At 35.0% G+C, this 13,578-nt stretch overlaps 1 protein-coding gene across 5 annotated transcripts in view; it reads left to right on the top strand.

Annotated features, from left to right (window-relative positions):
- The first annotated feature begins 1,047 nt into the window (after window positions 1-1,047).
- The window catches only part of clstn1 (calsyntenin 1), a 97,634-nt gene continuing 85,103 nt past the window's right edge, over window positions 1,048-13,578 (top strand). For 3 of the 5 annotated variants that reach the window (XM_028807906.2, XM_028807904.2, XM_051931425.1), the window contains exon 1: window positions 1,048-1,313. In XM_028807906.2, coding sequence (XP_028663739.1) covers window positions 1,202-1,313 — 112 coding nt within the window. In that variant the 5' untranslated portion in view covers window positions 1,048-1,201. The remainder of the gene's footprint in view (window positions 1,314-13,578) is intronic. The other 2 variants (XM_028807907.2, XM_028807905.2) reach the window with 1 other exon arrangement.

Raw genomic sequence — 13,578 nt, 5'->3', positions numbered from 1 at the left:
GTTGGCTGGGATTGGCTCCAGCAGACCCCCGTGACCCTGTGTTCGGATTCAGCGGGTTGGAAAATGGATGGATGGATGGATGATTTGGAGCCCAACTGCCTTCATTCTGCTTCATCCATAACCAGTGTCTGCTATGCTCAGCTGTCTCCAAAATCTGTTTTGCATCTTGACGTTGGTCTTGGACTCTGAATCCCTTTAGCAGCCTGACCATGGAAGTAGCCACAAATCCTCCGCAGCCAACCTCTACTGGAAGAATCTGCACTTCCCACATGAGCTGCTTAGCTTCTGTGGCCTGCTCAGTTTATCAAAAATATGTCTGCTCATATGCCTGGCAGATACATCTTTCTAGGACATTGCTCTGAGATGAACTTCTTTCTGAAACACAGCAAGATAAACTGCCTCCAGAACACCCTACCACTTTCAAGAGACATTTCAAACCCCTCAACAACTAGACTGGCAAGCACCTTCTTCGGGAGATTCCATGTTTTCATCGGGAGTCAGTAATTACACAGGGAGTCTCAAACCCCTGGAAGAAAAAGAGCCATTATGTCAAACAGCTTGAGGCTGACTTGGATTGCAGCTGGCTCATACTCTTTCGATGAACTGTGAATTTCCTAATTTCACGGATTTTAACAACTAGGTGACAAATAATCTCTGAAATGTTGGCGACGCGATCTTATTCTCGGGGACATAGCAGTGTATCAGTAGCAGTTTTAAAACTCTCGTCCACTCGCCCAGCAAGTATTACATTGAGAATTATGCCGTGGATGAGCTTCAAACCCCCCAAATTCTTAAGGTTTTATCCGTAGGGTCAATGAAGATCTAATTTTTATCCTAATAACTAATAAATTAAACCAAAGATTTTTTTTTTAATAATTGAAGAGAAAAAAGGTTAAACAATATAAGAAAAGCCTGAAGGACGGCACGAATCACACGCACCATCCCTTATTCTCTCTCTCCTCTGCGCGAGAATCGGCTAGTGGGGTAAGCGAAAGATTTAGCGGTGTTTCGTCGCTTCTTACGTCATAGGAGGCGGGGAGGGCCGGAGAACGGGCGGCTGTGGCAGCCATCTTAGATTCGCCGAGCTCTTCGGCAGCGCATTCCTGGGATTTCTGTATACGATTTATTTTATTTTTTATTTATTTTATTATTATTGTTTTTATTATTTGCACATTCCTTCAGATACACTGTTATTTATTGCATGACGAGGGGCCAATTCAGAAGAGAACGCCAAACAAAAAGGATGCATTTACTGAAATATATAGAGTGGGTTTGTCTGTGGAGTCTATTCTGCGGGATTCAAGCAGCTAAAGGTAAGAAGAAAAAGCGTCAAACGCACAACACTGCGCCACCTGCTTTGCTCTTCATTACTTTGTAGTTTTAGCGACGTGTCGTCCTAAACGACGCCAATTTTTATTTTTTAGGCGTGGGTTACATGCTGTTTTGTCAGAATGCGATTGCGAGGGATGCTCGGCTCCAGAGCATCCGATAGTCCGCCTCCTCCCGATTCTCGTCAGTACTTTCGACCCCCTCCCCACCCACCCTTTAAAGCCACGGTTATTGCAGATTTTTCACGTTCACGTTACAGCTGTAATAGAGTCCAAACGTTTTCCCCAGTAACGCAAATTATCTCTTTTTTTTCCGCGAGCGTCAAACGATTACTCCTGTTGGGATTGGTAGGATCAGGCTCGCCGCTATTTTTGCATTTTAGTGCGCGTCTCCGATTTTGTCCCTCAGGTTATGGTTATGTATTAATCACATGTGAAGTCTGGACATGTTTATAAATTCACTATACTCGTATATTTCAATTCTTGCCCCATCCCTGCATACTTTGAAGTGTTGTCCACCTGTGTGTACTCATGAGTATCCACCGCCTCTGTTTTAGCTGCGAGATCCTGTTTTAGTGTCATTTTACCTGCTTTGCGAATTGTGATGTGATCTTCTATGAAAAGCAATATGAGTAAGAATCACTTGATTGGCTACTGTACGGGTTTCGTGAAATTGTTGCTTTATCACTAACGAAAACATTGTAAAGCTCATCTAATCCAGTTCAAGGTTGAGGAGTGTCTCGGTATCTTCTTAGAGAAAGGCAGGCCATTGATATATTGATAAGCATCATTTGCAAAGTAAATGGTATGTGAAATCTAAATCATTTTAAATGTAGTTTTTCGTACTTTTCCTGTTTTTAATGGACACCACGAGTAATTAAAGTAGACATTTCCTTTGTTTTCGGTTAAAATCGGTGTTTGTCTGCCAAGCTTTTATAAATACTTAGCACGACAGTTTAGTAGTTATGTTTGCATTAAAACGGTGAGCTTTACACCCTTCAGCAGTCATTGACCGTAGTTTATCTGCACAGACCCGGCTTATAAATACGTTCGGTTTTCATTAATAGTAATATAAGCACAGTACACAACGCCTAAGTACTTGTTATGTAAAAAAAGTTTTCGGTGCAAACTCAGCATTATTCACATCCCAGCAACCTCCTATTCATTCTGAAATTATTGTGGTAATATATCAGATGAGCATTATTGCAGATTTTTAAACTGATGAGCGATGCTGTTGACTGTTCACTTCTTATGGTCAATTGTTTATTACTCACTCCAGTAAATAATAGTACCTAGTTACCTGTAATAATTTAAGTAAATGAATAATAACACTAATGTGAGACATTTTTGAAAACAAAGTAACTGTAGTAACATCTATTAATGAACAGAAATTAACTGGGAATGGTTTGGTGCATTCCTTGAGAAGTTGATTTATTTTATTTTTTTTACTGCGTTGCTCCATCAATCTTTTTAATTTAAGAACAAATTCTTGCACCTTCGATGGCATCCTGTTTTTCATTAGTGGAGTTTCGTGAAATACTGATTTTTCTTTTAATTTTAAAGCATTTTGTGCACTTACGCATTGCAGGCCAGATTTTGCAGTAAGATGGTTGAAACTGGATGATGATAAGGAAGAGAAGGAGTGTTGCATTAAAATTAATCTGCTTCTTACTTATGTGCTGCATAATTGGAAAGTGAACATTTTTAACATGTTATCTGAAAATTATCATTTTTTTTTGTTGTATTAGTTTATCAGTAATCACTTTAACATTTACTTGCACTGTGACAGAATAATAAATCAAAATAACCCAGATTATAAAAAGGGAGACTTTGATCAATCTGAAATTAACGTAATATTAACCACTAAATGCTGTGGGTAAAAATGGGTTTAGTATTGATTTTTGACTAATAGTGGACTTTGGATCAATTGATTGGTAGAATGTCAGCTGTCTTGTATTACAGTCACTCTTAAGAGGATGGACTGTTAAACAGCAATGTAGAGATTCAGCATTTGTGGAGCTTGCAGTTTCCTCCCATGTACACTAAAGTTGTGCATCTTAAGTTAATTAATAACTCTTAATTGATAATATTTAAGTTAGTTTGTGTTTCTGTCTATTAGTGAGCTCTGCAGTGAACTTGTACTCAGTTTGTTTCCAGCCTGTTCCCAGTACTACCAGGATATGCTTTGCATGACTCTTAGCATAATAAGTAGGTTTAAAAAAGTTTTTGTACCAATGACAAATATTTTCTTGTCAGAACTTTTGAATTAGAAATTTTCTGTATATCTATACATATTAAAATTAAAGTTATTTTTATGCCTGTTTGACTTGGCATAATTGCTTCATTTAAATGTGTTGCTGCTCTTTCTTTAATTGCTTGATGTGTTTCAGTTGTTTTTGCATTTTATTATTGTTTAGGTGACTTTCTTAAAAATACTGCCCTGGTTACCTTTCCCTTGTTTGTTAATTATTACTGCATTTTCTTATGCTTGATAGTCCAACTGTAATGTGGCTAATGCCAGAGTGAGAGCTTTCATGCTTTGTATCCTGTGCCCATTGTAGTTACTATAGGCCAGACACGGTCTTTCTTAACAAATACCTAAACTGGAAGTATAGCTCATTTAAAAAAGTTGGCAAGGTTTCCATTTCAGCTACATGGCTCTGTGAAGAAATGCTTCCCGAATTCAGTATTGAGTGCATTTTCTTTTAATTTTCACTTATGTCCAAGTATATATTCACTTCTTAATTGAATTAATTTTGCTGAATAATTTATATTGATCACTTAAAGAATTTGGTAGATCTGGATTAGCTCCCCACACAGATATCTCCGTGCAAGACTGAAGAGATTTAATTCCATATGTCTTTCAATGTAAATCATGCCGCCTTGTCCACTGCTGCTTCACATCTGTAGAATCTTAGTATGGATACTGCTAGTGTGGTTTTGGTCATTTGCCCCTTATTTGTGAGTTTTCCTCCAACATCCAAAAGGTTTGTGTTATTTCAAGGGTCCATTTTAAATGAACGTTTTCTGTGTCAATATGGCCCTATGATGGACAGGCCCCTCATTTGTGGTTAACTTTTGCTTTGTACCCAATAGTGTTTGGATCAACAATATTGAAATCGATATAGTGAATTAGAAATGGATAGATGGCATTTATGTAGTAGGCTTACTATAGATGTTGTCTAGTTCTTTTCATAGGATGTTGTTAAAACCATTGTATTTTGTCTCAAGTTTAGCTTAAACCAGCTATGCCTGAGTTGCAGATATACATAGTGCAAGTGGCACAAAAGTAAAAAATGATAACCACAAAATTCAAGAGCTGACAGCATTACCAGGTGGCATGGACAAAACTGCTGGCGGCAGTATTAATGGCTTTATTAGGGGATGACACGCCTAGATTGGCCGATGTTTCACTCCAGATGACTCACTGGTGTTTATTAAATTGGGCATCTCAAAAATAGATTTCTTTTTTCAGATTCTGATTTTCTAAGTTTAATTGAAATTTATTTTTAATGCTCCATTAGATAGATAGATCTTTATTGTCACTGTCACTTTTACAAAGGAACAACGAACGCAAGTACTGTGGTACATAAGAAATTGCACATGTCATTTTGCTGCGAGATCTTGTAAACAGAGAGTCGATGGTAAGACTTTAGAAGGAATATTGGCTTCTCCATTAAAGTATATGGAATAATAAACTGAGAATGCTGAAACTGAGGAGTCATCCTGTGTACTCTATAGAGAGGAATGGCAGACATAGTGTTGCTCTGCTGAAGTTGTAGAGTGAGAAAAGAGAGGGGTGTTTTTGGAAGAAATGTAAGAGAAAGAGTTCAGATGTTTTCATTTTGTCCTGTAATTAAAATGAATACTGCTTGTCAGAATGTGGATGGTGAGTGAGCTCGTGTTTAGTACAGCAGTTCACATTTTTAATTTCAAAGAGAATAGAAACAGAAAAAAATGTCCTCTCTGCTTAGTAAACAATAGGCATGTTAGATTGGGTTAATTTTACTGGTAAGCTTGTTAAGCATATTAGTCTTGTATCTTTTTGGTACACACAAACATTTTATTCGAATTGTGGCTTATAATTATGACAAGGTATCTTATTTTATGGCATGTGTATTATGGGTAAATATTTTGTATGTATGTTTTATCAGTTTTAAAAAAGTATGCTTTAAGAGGATTTTATTTATTTTAAGTATATTTTATAGTCACTAAACAATAAGCTTACAGCATTTTATTTTGAAATGAACGGGTAACACGTGGTTTGCATTTTAATTGTAAAAATTCCAACTTAATATTGAACATATGGCTTCTATATGACTGGTTATGCAGAAGCTTAGTCTGAAAAATAAATACATTAATAAATAAAAATTTATAAGCATAAAGAAAACAAATCAAAATTGAAAAGTTTTAATAACATTAAATTGGTGATCCGTATTAGCTGGGGGGAAAAAAAAACCCTAAACGAGGATTCGTAATAGAAAAGGAAAGTGAAAATTCAAACTGGAAGAACGGTCGCACTATTTGTGTATAGATTCGTCTTGAGATTTGCCAAATAGGCTGAGAAGGTTTAAATTGTGATGGCATGACACGTTATGTTTAAAGATGAGTATCTGCAGCCAAAAGTGGGGGGAAAAAAATTAATTGGGCTGTAACTTCTTTTTGCCTTGTCTTGCACTTGCTGTGTTGTGTTGTGTTGTCCTTGTGGAAAACAAGCATTTTTTTTCATTCTTCTCTGGTTTAAAAGTTACTTGGAGCTTGGTGTCTGGCTGTATGAGACAATCTCTGATGTACAAACCAACCTATTGCCCTCTGGTATTTGCATTTCACAACATAACAGGTATAACAGTACCTTTTAGCTGAATAATAAGTAATAAGTAAAGGTCTAGTAACCCTTTCAATCTAAGTATGACACTACATTAACCATCCACTCCAGAGTTATTGGCTGTTCTTTCCACCAACCAACATTCTTCTTTTATTTTGCATTTGCCTTTCCTTTGTGTTCTTGTTGATTTACTCTGAGGACATGATTTTTCTTTCCCAGGCATTTGTTGACTCTCAATTGGCCCATTGCAAATGAGTTTGTTTACCTTCATGTGATAGCAATCTATATAGGACTGCCTTTTTGCCTTCCTTTGGCTTCTCATTGTCTTCATAAAGTAGATGATGAATGTACAGAGACATCTGTATCTGTGCTGATATTAATGGGTTTTGATGGTTCAGAATTGCATTTATATTTTTTATGTACACAATGGCAAGGAGCCAGAGTATGATCCCAGTGTACATGAACGTAATGTATGAGGAACTGTGATGTTCATGGGATTTTAATTGCATGGAAACATTGGGACAGGAACCAAACCTGGAAATTCTGACATGCTTTGCTAAAAATCAATGCAAGTTGCCTCTTAAGCCCCTTATTGTTTAGATTTTCATTTTGTTTGTCACAGGAATTTATATATATATATATATATATATATTAGTTAGTTATATATTTAACACAACTATGTAAATTCTTCTCAGGGCAGGTATTTAAATAAAACTAAAGCAACACCCCCCAGCCTACTTTCTGTATGTCGCTGTATTATATAATTTTCAGTTAAGAGTGGTTATACTTTTGTACCTACCATTTCTGTACACAATGTTTTATTGCCACCCCTTGTATTTTGTGCTCGGGGCATCTTTTGGTACTTTTCTGTTTGAATGTAAGGTAGAATAGCACCATTCATCTTTCCACATATCATCTGTTTGGGTTCATTATGGTTTTTAAAGGTTGGGATAAAAATAGAAGCACAAGAGTATTGTGATATTTGTTTAACTTGATGTATTATAGGTATTTTAAGGACTTCTGACTTTTTGCTTTTCTTGCACTTCATTGTCGGGATAATAATTTCTGTAGCAGAGCTAAGACTTTCAGAGCAACATCTTTTGGAATGTAGAAACTGCCTTTTTTGGCTGCCTGCGTAATAAAATTAATTCCTTCTGTGTTTCAACAGATGGCATACTGCAAATGTGAATACTGCAGCAGAAATTGTAATTTGAAATGCTTTATCCACATTTAAGTGTGTAGATATATTTTGGTGTTCATGTGAGTGAACAAACTACACTACAGACAAGGTTTTAGACTCTTCTACCATCTAATGCAGGGCTTAAAGTTTGATTTGTACTCAATTTAGAGCATTGTATAACACACTCTTGAGAAAGCAGAGGGGCAAGAAACTTCAGCTCAAGTTGCAAATAGTATTCAGCTGCAGTGAAGCTCTGCTATATAAAAAATACCATTGTTACTTGGAGTTTTTATCACTACTTAAGAACTGAATAATGAACATGTTTTGAATATGGCAGTTGAACAATTTATGGTATAATAACATAATGATCATTATTACATTTTTAAATATTGATGTAACATTTTTTCTAAAAGTATTTTAATATGAAAAATTCTAATGTCAATTGTTGGTGAACAGCTCTACTGCATATATACTATAAGTGCTCATCTCACAAGAAGTGACCCAAAGCTAAATTTAGACAGTGTACTAATGTGAGTGTGGGTGTTAAGTACCATAACTGACTGTTCCCAGTCTTACTGTGGAGACTGCTCAGATACTTGAAGTCCATTTCCGCATTATAAAATGATTTAAGTGGGATGATTTGGGCCAAAAAATTTTGTTAGGTATAATAGATTGATATTTTTTTTAATGCAAGTATAGAATTTCAATTTTAACTTCAGTCATTTAAAAATGAAATGATTCTTTGTGATGCAGGGTCAAATCACAATATTGTTTTACAACATTTGAATGTTAGTTTCTTCATGGTATTGTGGCTTAAGTATTGTCATGATATGGTTTTGTGGGTTTCCTGCCAATTTTCAAGAATAGCCCCATGTTAATCATGGAGTGCAAAGTCATGTAAAAACCTAGTATATTGTAAATTTAGATCTGTGAGTCCAGGGTATCATTGAAATACTAGCTAGTATCTTTTATATAATATGATTTTAATAATATAGTAAATATATTGTGAACCTTATACTCATAATACACCACTTATTATAAAAGACACACATGAAAACTCAAATTAATGTAACATGTAAAAACATACTGCTTCATAAAAACGATTCACTGTCTGCACAAACTGTCAAGTTCAAAGAGAAAGCAGAGCTGGGAACATTTCACAGTGCTTGTAGTGTGCACAAGAAACCCAGACAAAATCTCTTGTGATTGCTCAAACTAGCAAAATATTATATTTTTCTAGTTTTGCCCCATTTTGCTGCTGGAGGGCAGAGAATACAATGTCACTGCCCATATCTTTTATTTAAACACTTTGAGTATATACTAGTATGAGGTAAAAACAAAAATCTTCTGTTTTATAATCAAATATCTGCCTTTCCTTTCGAATAAGACCTTTTTTTTAAATAAATCTAAATTATATTGGAATAGTGAAACTTTGATATGATAGCCCTAATTGTCAGTATTAAGTCAGGAAACTAGCTTTTGCTTACTGCGAGGGATCCTTTAAAACTCTAGTTTAAAACCGTACTATACTGGGAGTCTCAGGTTTAGGAGTGAAATTAGGAGCAGAACAACAGGTTTAGGGTACTGAAGTATTTAAAGTCTTTGTGCAGCTGTATGAATTGTACATTCTGAATGCTGGTGACATCAAGCAGTCAAGTGTCTATTAGGCTTGTTCCATTCTTGGACACTACAGGCTAGACTTGCTCTATCCAAAAATTAATTATTTTAATTGTAAACCTTTTTTACTTTCTGAGCCCATCTGACCTCATCCTGCTGCCACCTATAAGCCTGTTATTGACAGTAGCAGCTCTTTGTTATCCAAACCAGACACTTTTACATGTGTTTGAGGAGGTTGTTGTTTGATTTTTTTTTATCATATTTATTTTGTGGGAGGTTCTGTAAAATTTTTGTTTTCACTTGGGTACAAATAAAGTATAATCAAATGTAGTGAAGTAGATGAAAAATCTCTAAAATGTGTGTGAAATGAGTTATAGAAGGTTGTCTGTTTTACTAATCACGGTACATGCTAAGCAATGAGATTACAAAATCACAAAAGCAGTTATTAAAAACATATCATCTGTAAAATACTATAGTATTGTGGGTTTGGAGTTGCCCAAGGCTGATCTTAGTGTAAGGTAACAATGGCTAGCCATTCTTTTTCATTTGAATGTCAGTTTTAGTTTGGATCATGTCTTGTCTGCATACATTAATCATTTTCTAGCCTCTTAGTTTTGATAGTAGAAAAGTTGTCACTCTGTAAAACATGTGAACTAACATTAATTCCTTCAGTTGTGATACACACACATGGATGTGACACAAGAGAGCAAAGGATCTTGTGTTGCAGTTGCACAATGCTCCATTAATTTCACAGACCAAAGAAGCACTAATGTTGCACTGGGTGAAATTGGTGTTGGTTTCAAAGTCTTCACTTGCCTCCTTGAATGGTTCAAAGAATGAGGTGATGATTTTGAGGGTTGTAATACTGCTGCTTTCAGTCTTGTCATATTTTCTTTTCCCAGACAAGACAGGTGCAATGTCTTAATGTTGTTCCAAAACCGAATTTAAATTCCATCTGGTCTCAACAGATTTTTCTAGCTTTTCTAGAAATTTTCTAGCTTGCCCTGCTGCCCTGAATGTTTGAAATATGTGACCAGTTTCTTTACATCAGCTAGGACCTGAACTACCTCTGGAGAGCTTTCCATCATGGCTGAAGCAAACACACTTGAAAGCACCACTCTTAGTATGTGTGTATCTCAGTACAGCTTTGTGAATTCTTGTATAGCAGAAATGTTACATCTACTGTCTGTGATAATATCTACCTTCTTAGCCACTGCCAGTGCATCAATACCAAACAATCTGAGGTTCTGCAGCAGGGGACTATGAACGTTGGCAACAGTTTATGAGACAATGCTCTCTTCATATGGTGCTGTAAAAGGCACCCTTGACTGCAGTAGAAACTGGTCATTAATGTAGTAAATAGTTGAAACAAGGAAGGAAATTTTGAGATAATTTACTGTCCAGATGTCAGCAGTAATAGCACATAGTATATTTTTTAATGATTGTTTTGATTTTATCATCAACCTTAAAGAAAAACTCCTTCCAAAAATATTTTTTTATTTGTTACTTACCCTATGCACTTTGTAGTGGTGGCCGACAGAAATATTTATTCTCTTGTTTTCATGCAGAATAGACAGAAAGGAGTTTAAGACATAACTGACGACAACATTGACCAGTGTACAATGGTAAATCATGTGAAAAATGTCCATGGGAAAAGAAGAAAAAAAATCTTGTGTTAGTCGTGTCACACAATCTACATGTCCATTATCCAGTCTAATGCTTAAAATGTTCTGTTATACAGTTACTTTCTGAATGATCAGCATGCACATAAACAGGAAACCTAGACACTCACGGGAAAGACTATATTAACTATATTTTTCATTTTTTGTAATTGCATTCTGACCGCCTACTCCTGACTACACGACTATAGTCTACTCACCTGTCATCCGCTGAGTACTTTCAAATTTGGTCCCACACTACATAACCTTAAATCTCTTCCTGTGGGTGCAGACCTCCTCTATGCGAGTGGACAATGGGTTGTATTTAACATGCAATGAAAACAGTGTGTTTTTCTACTTTTTATTTGATCTTGTTTGCTTGTGTATGAAGGAATCCTAAATTATCATGTGAATGAAATATAAATCTGCAATCAAGCATTTCGCTTACCAGCTCCTCCAAATTAAAATTAGGTTCTGTAGGCAGTCCTCCATTTGAAATCTTAAAAGTACTTGTGCTTATTGGACAGAATGTTGTCTTTTTCATTGATATACACAAATGAGTGTGCAGAATCTTGTTTAAATGGCTAAGGAGAACTTGGCAATCAGTTAATATTTTTTGACGCATACTTGATAGCCCCACTGCATCACTCTAAGATAACCCTTCCACTGAAAAATAACATTTTATTAAGTTAAATAATAGTGCTAAACATGATAGCATTTCTGGCTTGTAAGTAGATTGGAATACAATTTTAATAATTGAAATATGAATTATTCATAAAGAGTATTTCTGATTGTTTTCACATTTCCTTGTTATTAATTTTCCATTTGTTTGGTTACAACATTTGTTTTATGGTTAAAAACAGTTTAGTCCACACATCAGGTTTGTTGTCCTGTCTTTTCTTGATAAATTATTCTATAGGCAGTACCATATTATTATTCAACAATCTGCATTCCTGATATTAGTTACTATTATTTGACTTTTATGTTAATTTATTATGCCATTTTGTTTTTCATGATGTCCTTTTTTGATAATGTATTAGTATTTTTATTTTTATTAGTTTGGAATTACTGTCAATAGAAAAAAATGTGCATTTATTAGTAATGATGAGCATACGTACATAAAATGGGATTTCGCTTTGAGAAAAAGACCCTCGAAGCTTGCTTTGTCTGCTGTTGGAACACCTGCCAAACTTTAATGGTCTGTGTTTGGCTATGAATATTTGCTTTAAGGGTGCAGTTTTAGTTATTTTGTACAGATGAAACATGAGTACCCATAAGCAAGGACCTGCAGGTGAGCAGTTCTTGAGTGTTGAGAAATCGGGAAATTTCTAGCTGGCTGAAGTGTAGAAACACAAAACGTGGAAAATACTCATAGTCAGCAAGAGATTGCCTTAAAAAATGTAAATATTAATGATATTTAAAGATTAAAAATGTTATATTCCAGTTATTCACAATTTACTTAACTGTTCCATGCAACTTAGGTTGTTGTTGTTTCATGTAACACAAAATAAATAACATGTTTTTTAAATATTGTCTTGTGTTCATTTTCTGCCTGTAACCTTAAAATACTGTTTTGTCTCTGATTTTAGTTTTCAGCAGGATATTTTTTTCTGATTTGAAAGAGCACCATTTTCTTAAAGATTTTTTTTTTTTCTGCTTGCTGTAGAGCTGCCAATATTACCTTTTTCCAAATCTGCTTTTTCAACATGGAATACTTAATTTTTTTTTACTGTTTGTAATATGTTTCCTTCCTTTCTTTAATTTAATTTACTGAGTTTTTTCATGGGTATCATTTTTTTTTCTTTGAAGGCTTATTTATTAATTAATTTGATAATCAATATTGTTTGCCGTTTAAGCTATTTTGTTTTGAAAAAGTTATTTTTACCTCCCACTATACATTGCTCATCCAGGTATTTTCTGGTGTTTTGTTGCACAGTTGTAGACAAAGCTGAACATAAAATGGGTGGAAATATTAGTTGTGTACAAATGATTTTGAAAAATGCAACTGAAATAATTATAAGTTGTATTCACCATTAGTGACTGACACCACTGCTTTTTTTTATTATTTATTTTTATTTTCTTTGTGGTTATTTAAGTATAGTTTTACCTACCATCACCAAGCACTGCTGGTCTCATGCTTAGAGTTTACATGTCAGTTATATGTAGGCGCCAAATACACAAGTTTACTGGTTAAGGCTTAAACAGCAGGTGCTTTCTTGGTTGATTGGTTGGTAGGTGGCTATTTCAGCAGAATTTGCAGCCATTTTGGAGGGCTAGTACAAAGTGATTTAAAGTATGATTAACAGTTCTTTAGATGGTGACAAGAAGATAGATATGTGATAACAGCAAACTTTGAAAAAGCAAAGTGTTTTAATTGGAAAAAAAAAGTATTTATTTTAATGATACTACTAATGATACAATAGCAAAGTATTTTAATGATACTACTCCTGAATCTGCACAGTGAGAAACGCTGTTGCTGTTCAGTGAATCTCTAAGGGACATTAAACAGATATATTGGGTTTAGATTATGCCTGATCGTATTTAAATCTGTTCATAACTTGCTAGATATGATTATGACTGTGACCAACAGACGTGCCAAGGAAGGAACTGATATAGCACTACACACCGAAACCCACCTGCAAGCGTAATACAGTGATGTCAGTCATGATGAGATGTTTATATTAGGTATAATTTGGAAGACTTGAGTTAAAATGTGGTCAATGAAATCTCTATGTGAAATGCTTTCTAATATGTACAGTGAAGAGGATATTTTACTGTAAAGTGATACTGCTGCTAATATGCTAAATATAAATCTGGTGTATGCTCATCTAGAGTCAGTCAGCAGCAGCAGAACAAGTAATTGATTTGTGTGAAGCCCCCTTGTTGTGTAATTCTGTTTGTTAGTAAATTACCAAAAATAGTCTTGGCTCTATGGCTTCATTGAACATTACACTATACTGGATTTTTTTT

Source organism: Erpetoichthys calabaricus, chromosome 8 (assembly GCF_900747795.2).
Source record: "Erpetoichthys calabaricus chromosome 8, fErpCal1.3, whole genome shotgun sequence".
Classification (NCBI taxonomy): domain Eukaryota; kingdom Metazoa; phylum Chordata; class Cladistia; order Polypteriformes; family Polypteridae; genus Erpetoichthys; species Erpetoichthys calabaricus.
The sequence above is the reverse complement of the archived record's forward strand: the minus strand, read 5'-3'. Positions and strand labels throughout refer to the sequence as shown.